General features: G+C 57.1%; 1 protein-coding gene across 1 annotated transcript in view; it reads left to right on the forward strand.

Annotated features, from left to right (window-relative positions):
• LOC131478860 (beta-secretase 2-like) overlaps window positions 1-8,320 on the forward strand; it is a gene marked incomplete at its 3' end in the record, with an annotated part of 34,149 nt that extends 25,829 nt beyond the window's left edge. The window contains exons 2-3 of the mRNA XM_058659422.1: window positions 3,958-4,046; window positions 8,104-8,320. Coding sequence (XP_058515405.1) covers window positions 3,958-4,046; window positions 8,104-8,320 — 306 coding nt within the window. The remainder of the gene's footprint in view (window positions 1-3,957; window positions 4,047-8,103) is intronic.
• Window positions 8,321-9,858: the final 1,538 nt, after the last annotated feature.

Consider the following 9,858-nt stretch of genomic DNA (forward strand, 5'->3'; position numbering starts at 1 on the left):
AGAGATGTCCATTTATAGTGCCGGCTTCCCTTTGCTGCTCAGATGAGACACGGCCCCGAGCGGTCCTGCCCCTGCCTGACCTCATGTGCTTATTTGAGGGTCATTTCTCAAATTCTGGACTCTAGAATGCCCGGCTTGGTGCCCACTCGCCAAGGCAGGACTCCGCATGGGGTTTTCCTGAACGTGTCTGTTGTGGTTGCACCTGAGCAGCACGAAGAAGCCACCCGTGTGAAAGCAGGCATGTAGTGGACACGTTGGTCACTGCGTTTGTGGCCCACCAGGGCAGGGCGTGTGAGCGGGCCCTCGGCGGGCATGGGATGAGCTGCCTGAGCTGCCTGAGCCAGGCTGGAATTCCTGGCCAAGAAGAGCCTGGGGAAGCATTCCCCCAGAAGGCGCCACTCTGTGCTCTTGTGTGGGGAGCAGCACTGTGCCACCTGCTCGGCTGGGCTTGGGTGTGTGGGAGCAGCCGTGTGCACGGGGCTGCCGGCCGGGCACCCACACGTGGGCACGGCCCAGACCGAGGCCACACTGGCATTTCCTAGGCATGCTGCCTACAGAGCCAAGAACGCTTGGGAAGTGGCCTTGGTGCGTGGCCCTGGGTGTGGGTGCTGCTGCCGCTCCGGAATCTGTGGCTTTTCCCTCCTGGTGACCTTTAGTGGCCAGCAGATGAAAAGTCCCTCACTGTTGTGCAATCCCACGCTTTTTCAGGGTGACCAGCATTTCCAACCTTTCATACCACAGCACATATCCTCTTGTCCCCTTCAAAGGCTTGGCAGGTGCTGGGTCTCCCTCTGACACATTCCTTGTGCTTTATTTCCTCTTTCTCTTTCACTGTTCTCTGTTCATCCTGCCCCCTAGGAAACGTTAAGACACACACCCTGGGGACAGTGGTGAGCGCTCACGGTCATGGCTCCCATGTGCCAGCTCTGGCAGGCTCCGCTGCTTGGGCAATAGCATGGCGTGGACAGGTGGCTTTCCATACACAAGGAAAACTCCAGGCCTGGCTGCCGCCTCTGACTGCAGGAGTGGCTCAAGAGCCTGTGTTGACCCTGAATGGCCGAGAATGGGGTCTCCCGGAAGCCACCGCACAGGCTGGGAGAGGGGCCTGCCTGGAGGAGGGATACCTTCATGAGCGGCCATGGCACCTGCAAGTGCTTCTCCGGGGCACGGCTTCAGCAGGGTGGCCGTTTGGTACAGCAGTGAACGTGGCTTTGCAGCGGGGCGGGGGGAGGGGGGAGCGCGTTGTGATGTGGCCAGTGAGGTTAACTCCTGCAATGCTAGCATCCATAGGAGCACAGTTTGAGTCCTGGCTGCTCCATTTCCAATCCTGCTCCTTGCTAATAGCCTGGGAGAGCGACAGAGCATGGCCCAGGTGCTTGGGCCCCTGCGCCCACATGGGAGAACTGGAGGGACCTAGCTGTTGGCTGTTTTGGGAGTGAATCAGTAGGTAAAAGATCTGTCTCTCTCCCCTTTCATTTCTCTCTCTGTAATAAATGAATACATCTTTAAAAACTGAGACGCCTCTTGGCACCAGCGTCGCACATCGCTGTGTCTCCTTCCGGGCCTGGCTTCTCTGCTTCCCCTCCAGCTTCCTGCTAAGGTGCATCCCAGGAGGTGACGGGTGGCGACTTGTGTACTTGAATCCCTGCCACCCACGTGGGTGCCAAGGCTGAGTCCTGCCTGGGTGCCAGCTTCAGTGTGCCTATCGTAGTTGATGAATGAACCAGCAGATGGGGGATCTCTCGCTTTCTCATAGAATGGAAATAAGTAACTTAAAAATTTCAGGCAACAACACAGCCTAAGGCCTGCCAGCCTCTCTGGGAAGGAGGCCCCCCAACTCCCACCTCCTCAGTGTAGTGGAGGGGGCCACAGCCCTGCCCACGCCCTGGCCCTGCACTTGGGGGCCCACACCTGTGACAGCTCTCATCTGGCAGTCCTGGGACAGCAATGTAGAGGATGAGCCATGTCGACCTGGGACATGAGACCCTGCCTCCTCGCCTCCTCGCCTCCTCGCCTCCTCACCTCCTCACCCTGCCTCCTCTCCTTGCCTCCCTGACCTCCTCTCCTCCTTGCCTCCTTACCTCCTCGCCCTGCCTCCTGCAAGGCCAGGAAGTGAGTGGATGACTGCAGCCAAGACCGCCTCCCAAGCGCTGATGGGAGGATCCCAGATTAACCCTTGCCTGTCCTGGGGGTGGGGGTGTCCAGCCCAGTGGTGAAGACGCTGTGAGGAATGCCCGTGTCTTGTGTCAAAGAGCCTGGGTTCAAGGCCCAGGTCCTGATTCTGTGTCCCACGAGCACCCTGGGAGGAGCAGGTGAGGGCGCGCGTGGGTGATATGGCTGGGTGCCTGCCAACCATGTGGGAGACCTGCCTGGAGTTCCTGACTTCCTGCTGGGCAGCCTCACTGCTGTGGGCGTTGAGGAAGTGAGCCTGTACATGAGTCCACCTTTCAAATAAATACAATCACAATTTCGACAAAGAAAACCTTACCTGTCTCACCTTCTTATCTAATGCTTTTTAAAATACTTATTTCTTTGGAAGGCAGAGTTTGAGATCTCCCATTCACTGATTGGCTACACAAATGGTTACAACAACCAGAGCTGGACCAGGCCAAAGCCAGGAGCCTGGGATTCCATCGAGGCCTCCCTGTGGGTGCAGGGCCCCAGGGGCTTGGGCTGTTCCCTGCTGTTGTCCCAAGGTCATTAACAGGAAACTGGATGGGAAGTGGAGCAGCCTGGACTTGAACCTGCACCCCTGCGGGATGCCAGTGCTGCAGGCAGTGGCCTAGCCTGCTGCACCACAACACTGGCCTCATCTGTTGGTTTTAAGCTTGATTTTTACCTCGTGGGCTATATCTGTCTATTCTGTGTTTTGCTCTAAAAATTGTGTTCATTTTGTGAACGGTTGGACTTGAGCTCCCCGCTGGGCATAACACGGTCAATGGCAAATGCCTCCTCCAGGTGGGTGTTGTGGGCAGCTGCTTAAGCTGCCTGTGCGACACTCTCACCCCATGTTGGAGTTCCTGGTTGAGTCCTGGTGCTCCGCTTCTGATCTGGCTTCCTACTGCTGTATCCTGGGAGGCAGCAGGGGCTGGCTCAGTTGCTCAGGCCTGCCACCCTCCTGGCACGTCAGGTGAAGACCCTGGTTCCTGGCTTTGCCTTGGCCAGCCCTGGGTATTGTGGGATTAGAGAGGAATGCCCCAGTAAATAAAAGATTCTCTCTTTCTCTCTCTCTCTCTCTCTCTCTCGCAAGCAAATAAGAATCAGTATTTTCTCAGAAGCATCGTTGTCTGCCAGGCGAGAGAGGTGGAGTCATGAGAGGACAGTGTGACGACGCGGAGTCGTTGGTCAGTAGGGACATGCTGGTTGTGCTACAGGGAGCTGCTCTTCCAGGCCACGCACCGCACTTCAGCGAGGTCATGGTCACATGGCTGCCAGCGGGAGCCTCCCCAGCAGGCTGTGTGAAGGAAGCCAGGCTGAAGACCAAAGCTAGAGCACCAGTGGAACGTTCCTGAAAGCAAAGCGGGGTGGTGAAGTCGGAGAGCAACGGCCTCTGGGGGCAGGGCAGGAAGAGGTGGGAAGGGAGACCCTTTAGGGACCCCAGAAACCTCAAAGTCACCCGTCTGCCACTGAGGAACTTGTTTCTATTGCGCGCCGATTAAACTTCCAGGAGACTCGAGAGGGGGTGCTTGGGAGCAGGTGTGCCCAGGGCCTGTGTGGGGAGGGACCACCCCACAAGCCCACGGGCTCTTGTCAGCAGGCCCCTGGGGCTAGAGAAGGAAGCCCAGTATGGCACAGAGTGTGTGTGTGGGAGGCCGAGGGCTCACTCCCTGCCGGGCTGGGTGCACAGTGCGCCCCGGGGAAGTGACAGAGCACACTCGGGCGTGGACTTTTAGGAACTGTTCGAGCCTTCTCCAGTGACCTGCTGTGCTATTCTCTTTTCTCCTCGCCCGATGAAAGCTGCAGATCCTCGTGGACACGGGCAGCAGTAACTTCGCCGTGGCAGGGGCCCCGCATCCCTACGTGGACTCCTACTTTGAGGCGGACAGGTAAATGGCGGGGCCGTTGTGGGTGTGGCTGGGTTTGGGGCACCGTGTAAACGGGCACACTTTGGAATGCAGCGGAACAAAGCAGCCAGGAGGCTGTTGCGTGCGGAAGGGTTCTGTGTGAGGAATCCTCCAGAAGTTCATGGGAAATGCCTGTTGTGCAAGGTTGGCATGCATTCAAGACTTTTCCTCATTCGGGACCAAAAATACACTTGTTTCCAATTCCATTTTTCATGAACTTCACTTTAAAAAAAAAAGGTTTCTTTACTTTTATTGGAAAGTCAGATATATGGAGAGGAGAGACAGAGAGGAAGATCTTACGTCCGATGAATCACTCCCCAAGCAGCCGCAGCAGCCGGAGCCAACCAGCATAATAGAACAAGACGCAGCTGGGAAAGCCCGCACATCCCTCCACCTCTGGCCCCACCTCCTGGGCTTTGTTGTAGGAGTGTAAACGCTGGGGTGCGTTCTGGATAAGGGAGACACCGTGTGCAGGGCAGCATGAAGAAGGCAACATGTAGTGGGCGACACGAGAGGGTTTGGCATGCCAAGCTGGCTGCACTGCACCAGGAAGTAGAAGCTCCAGGAGACCGCGGGAGTGTCACCAAGGCAGGTGGAGGTAGACCCCGACTCGCAGTGCAGCCTGGGCTGCCGAGGAGGCCTTCCAAAATGCCCACCCCCCACCAACCTCAGCAGCAGTTCATATCCGGCCCGTGTCAAACCTCCATGCGGGATCCCTGGCAGCAGCGGGCACATTGTGCATGCAGGAGGTCCACGGAGGATTTCTCCTGTGGGACAGGAAGCAGTGCCTCTTTCTGCACACCCCCGTGCCTCTTGGGGCAGCCAGCAACCCCAGCATTTCCTAAACTCTCCCAGGGAACAACCAGCATTGTTCCTGTGCTGGCTCCCGACACTGCAGCACAGCGGAACTGTCCCTTACTCAGCAGCCCCCCTCCCATCTGAGAATGTCACTTCCTGTCCCATGTCTGCAGATACGGGGGGGGGGGGCACAGCCACTGTAGAGGATGGGGGGGCGGGGAGTGGGGTGGGCATTGTGTTGCACCTGTCAGTGCGCAGAGGTGGCACCTGGAGTCTTCAGGTCAAGGTCGCCTCTGCAGCCCGGCTCCTTTGCCCTGCTGGTGCCATTGCTAAAGTCCCCATCAGCATTGCCGTGTCTGCTGATCTCTGGAATTCATCTGTCACTTGTCAACACAGCATCATCCTCATTGAGGGAGCTGTGTGTGTCCCTCGGGCTCCAGCAGGACAGGCTTTGTAGCTTCCCTCCTGGCTTGGCCCTGGCTTATCATTCCTCCCACTAACCCGAGAGCATTGTGACGCCCTGTCAGCTCTCTGCGCTCCTGGGGTTCCCATCTGCTTCCCGTTTCTGGGTTGAAGTGGAGAGGAACAGGTCGTACCGCTGTCCAGGGGAAAACCCACACTGCCCTCCAGGGTCAGCGTCGTCCATTGCCACTTCCGCCTCCGGGTTCCGCCTGCCTCCTGCCTTTGCAGGTGCAGCCCTGCTGGACTTACCCAGGTGCTCGGCCTGTCCTCTCAGCCTAGCACACCTTACAGCACGGGGGAACTTTCTAGCAAGGCTGGGAGGCAGCTCCTGAGCTGTGCCGGGTGACGGTCTCCCCGTGTCTGCGTTTCCGGCAGTCTGTCCTGTCCACTGCACCGTGGCTCCCACATTCACTTTGCAGGGTGAACACTCCTTAACTTGACATTGACCTATCTCTCCCCACCCTCCTCTCTGTCTCTCTCTTCCCCTCCCCCTTCTCTCTCTCCTCTCTTCTCTGCTTGCTCCATGCTTCTAGGCTTGTAGTGGAGTTAGATCCACCCTTCTAAGGATCAGAATAGGACTTCACATTCTCTGTAAGCTGTGTGTTGTCGGTTTGCCTAAGGATTCGCCAGCTTTGGCCCGAGGTGTGCTGTCAGCTCTTGTCTCTGATCACTGACCGGGAACGTTCTCTTCCCTTCTGCCTGCTCGGCAAAGGCGTCTCTTCTGAGCTGCGGCTGGCTGCCCTGTGATATTTCCGTATGTGTTTCCTCTGATCTCCATTGTAATAGGGCTTCTGGTGGGATTTGTCAGCCTCTGATGCCAGTCCCGGGCTGTGGATGTGCAAGTTTGATGTCACCGTAATTGGAGTTGGCTGTTTGATTTGGGAATGAGGCGTCATTGGCGTCAGAGGCTGATCTGTCTGAGCCCTCTTTTCTGGAATGTTCCAGGTGTTAGTTACTATGTAACGAAACCAGGTCGTGCGTTTTCCTGAATGCGCTGCTTTCCAGCCAGTGGGAATACCTCGGATGCTGTGGGGAGAGACGCAGGGCGTGCAAGTCCTTGACCTCTGGGCTCGACTGGTTGGCAAGTTCAGGGTTCTAGTTTCACAAAAAATGCCGTTCCGCTTGGGGGGCCCTGGGAGGAGCTGGGGCAAGAGTCTCTCGGTTTTCCTTCACTGGTGCTCAGGAACAGACTCGGGATGAAAAGGGAGCCGGTGACTGCTGGGAGGAGGCTAAATCAGGGTTTTTTTTTTTTTTTTTTTTTACTAAAAAGTCAGTTAAACAGAGAAAGACAGGGAGACAGGCAAAGCTGGGCCAGTCCACAGCCAGGAGCTTCTTCCAGGTCTCCCACGTGGGTAGGGACCCAGGGACTTGGACCATCCTCGGCTGCTTTCCTAGGACGTAAGCAGCCAGAACATGACCCGGCGCCTGTATGGGATGCTGGCCCCGCGGGTGGAGGATTAGTGCGCCACGCTGTGGCACCAGCGCCATGTAGCTGTTTTGTAATGTGTATTTTCAGTGAGCTTTCTGAGGCCCAACTGGGTATCAGGGCCTCTGTGTCTGCATCACCTCCAAAGGGTGGCCTACCCACGGTCCCCATGAACTTCCAGACACCTGACTTTACCCTGCCCACGGTCATGCCCACTTAATGCCTGTCTTTAAGATCTCAGTGGAGGCAGCTCCCTCCCTGGCCCCAACACATGTGACCTGTGTGTCCCTGCGTCGGAGGCTTCCCAGGTTAGACCTGGCACGGGCTCAGCCCTGAGTCAGGGATGGGGCTCTTGCAGGCTACAGTGTATCGGACACTCCCTTTAGTGACAGCTGTGCCTTTCGGGGTGGTGCTGTGGTGTGGCTGTGTCCCAAGCCTGGTCTGCCATGGGGGGCTGAGTCCTGGGGTACCACCCTTGTAGGGTGGAAGGTGTTTCTAGTGGGCCCCTGCTCCATTCTTGGCAGAGCCCCGCCCAGCCTCTCTGGCTTCCTGATTGGCTGTGGAAATCTCCCTTTGTCTCCCTTGCTCCACCTGTGAGGTTAGAACCTCTGGACCAGTGAGCTTGGTAAACCTCTTTGCTATATAAATCAACCTGCCTCGGGAATCTCGTTATAGTAATGACAATTGGCAAGCTCCAGCTGCGTAGTTGGCATGCCTGAGGATTTTCCAGGGGCTGGAGTGCATTCTGTGGGCTCCTTCCTGTCTTCCAGAGGAATCGGCAACTCCCTTGGGTGTCAGAGGGTCCTAGGAGGATTACACTCTGCAGGGCCTCGGCACCTGTTGTCTCTCACCCAGAGAGCCACATGCACAGTCCTCAAGTGTCCTGCAAGAGGCCTCGCAGCCAAGTCACGTGCTGTCCTCGGCCCTGCCCTCTTTCCCTGGCTGTCTCTCATTCAGTCCTCACTGTATGCAGTGTAAGGGAGTCCTGTGTGCCTTGTCCCTGCTCGCTGCAGCACGTGCCTGAGCAGGTGTGTGAGGCCTGCCCTGTAGGAGCCTGTGAGGAAGGGCTTGGTCTTTATCCATTGTGGGGGTTTCTGTGGGTTTGACTCGGGCCTGGGTGGGAAGATGAAGCTCGAGGCAGCGTGTTCCCACCAGCACTTCTGTTCCACATGGCAGGAAAACCACTGTTGTCAGCGTGTCGTGACGGCGTCTGGGGAGCTGTCACTCTGTCACCATCCACGCTGCTGGCTGTCAGTCGCCGACCTCACGTGCTGGAGACAGCTGGCTGCTGCAGTGCTCCGCCCGGCCCCGTGGCTCGGAAAAGGGGTCCTGAGTGCAGACCTTCCCCTGCAGGTCCAGCACGTACCGCCCTAGGGGCATTGACGTCACCGTGAGGTACACGCAGGGCAGCTGGACGGGCAGCCTAGGCGAGGACCTTGTCTCCATCCCAAAGGGCTTCAACACGTCCCTCCTCGTCAACGTCGCTACGATTTTTGAGTCGGAGAATTTCTTTCTGCCGGGGATCAAGTGGAACGGAATACTTGGTCTTGCCTACGCCACGCTGGCCAAGGTAGGGACCACCAAGTCCTGGGCTGAGACCCCAGAGCCTGGTGCCAAGGGGCTTCCCTGTGGGCCCTTGGCTGCCACTGGGCACAGTGAGGAGCTCGTGTTAGAAATAGTGAGAAAGTCTATTTCTAAGCATTTTCTTTGAAAGGCAGAGTGTGTGAGAGCGAGAGACAGAGGGCTCTTCTGTGTCTTCCTTCATTCTCCAAATGGGCACACTTGCCAGGGCTGGGCCAGCCAGGAGCCTGCAGCTCCATCCAGTTGCCCCACGTGGGTATAGGAGTCCAAGGACCTGGACCACCTTCTGCTGTTTTCCCAGGAGTATTAGCAGGGAGCTGGATTGGAGCAGCCGGGACTCAGGCCAGTGCCCCTGTGGGATGCCAGCCTCCGAGATGGCTGCGTAACCCAACCTCTGCAGCAGCAGCCCCCTTGAAGTGCTCCTAAAATTTAGGATAAACAGTACATGTCCTTGCAACTTTCTGTAAAATACACTCACAGCATTGATGTCTTTGTTTTTGCTTATTTTCAATCTGTCACTTTAAAATGTTAGCAGCGTCTGAATCACAATGCATATGGTCTCTGGTTAGGAGCTCCGATGGGGGAAGACTCAAAGCAAAGACATGTGCACTGAATTCCATGTTGGCACAACAGTGGGACCAGCAGCAGCGCTGGGAGAGTCACAGAGTGCCCACCCCAGGGGGCTTGCTTGTCCCCCCAGGAGACACCTGCAACTCCTCGTAGCAGTGAGCTGAGCTGGGGAGAGACGGCAGACCCCTGCCTCTCAGCATCAGGGTGTTCGCAAACCAGGGAGGTGACCTGGGTGTTGGCCAGCTGTTTGTTCTTGAGTCTGACACAGAGTTAACAGTGGCAGTGTGCCAGGAGGGAGGCTCCCAGTGACTTCCCCCCTCCAAAGTGGCCAGTGGCAGGCAGGTTCAACTGCCAGGGTGTGCCCAGGGTGTTCCAAGCCTGGCAGCTTGGAAGAGGGCAGAGAGAAGCCACCTGCTAGCCCTGAACCTGCTGTCCACCCTTGGCCTCCTGGCTCAGTGTGGCAGGAGAGGGAGTTTGCAGGGAGAACAGCCCCACTGATTCCCACAGGGAGGCCTTTTATTCCCCCACAGAGCCGGACCATGTGTCCCAGCCCAGGGTCATTACCAAATGATGTGAGGACTTGGGGGAAGGGGGAGTCCTCCAGCCCTTGGCTGCCTGGGAGTGTGGGAGATGTCTGTCCCCTCGATGTTCAGGCTTTCCGGGGGGCAGTCTTTGCACGGCTGTGTTGCCCCCACCTCGGGGATGTGGAGACAGAGGGAGCAGTTCCCAGTGTCTGGCTTCATTGCCAGGGGGACCCCAAGAGTCCTCTGGTGTCTGTGCCTGGGAGGGTGGAAGTGCAGATTTGCAAACTGCTGGACACTTAATTGCTAGATCAGATGTCCCTGACAGGGCAGCCTTTGAAACCAGATCTCTGTGTGAGGTGTGAGAGTGGCTGTTTTTCTGCTGATTCTATGGAAGACAGAAGTAGAGCCTAAGTTTTCTGGAACTGGCGACACG

Source organism: Ochotona princeps, unplaced genomic scaffold (genome assembly GCF_030435755.1).
Source record: "Ochotona princeps isolate mOchPri1 unplaced genomic scaffold, mOchPri1.hap1 HAP1_SCAFFOLD_3964, whole genome shotgun sequence".
Lineage (NCBI taxonomy): Eukaryota > Metazoa > Chordata > Mammalia > Lagomorpha > Ochotonidae > Ochotona > Ochotona princeps.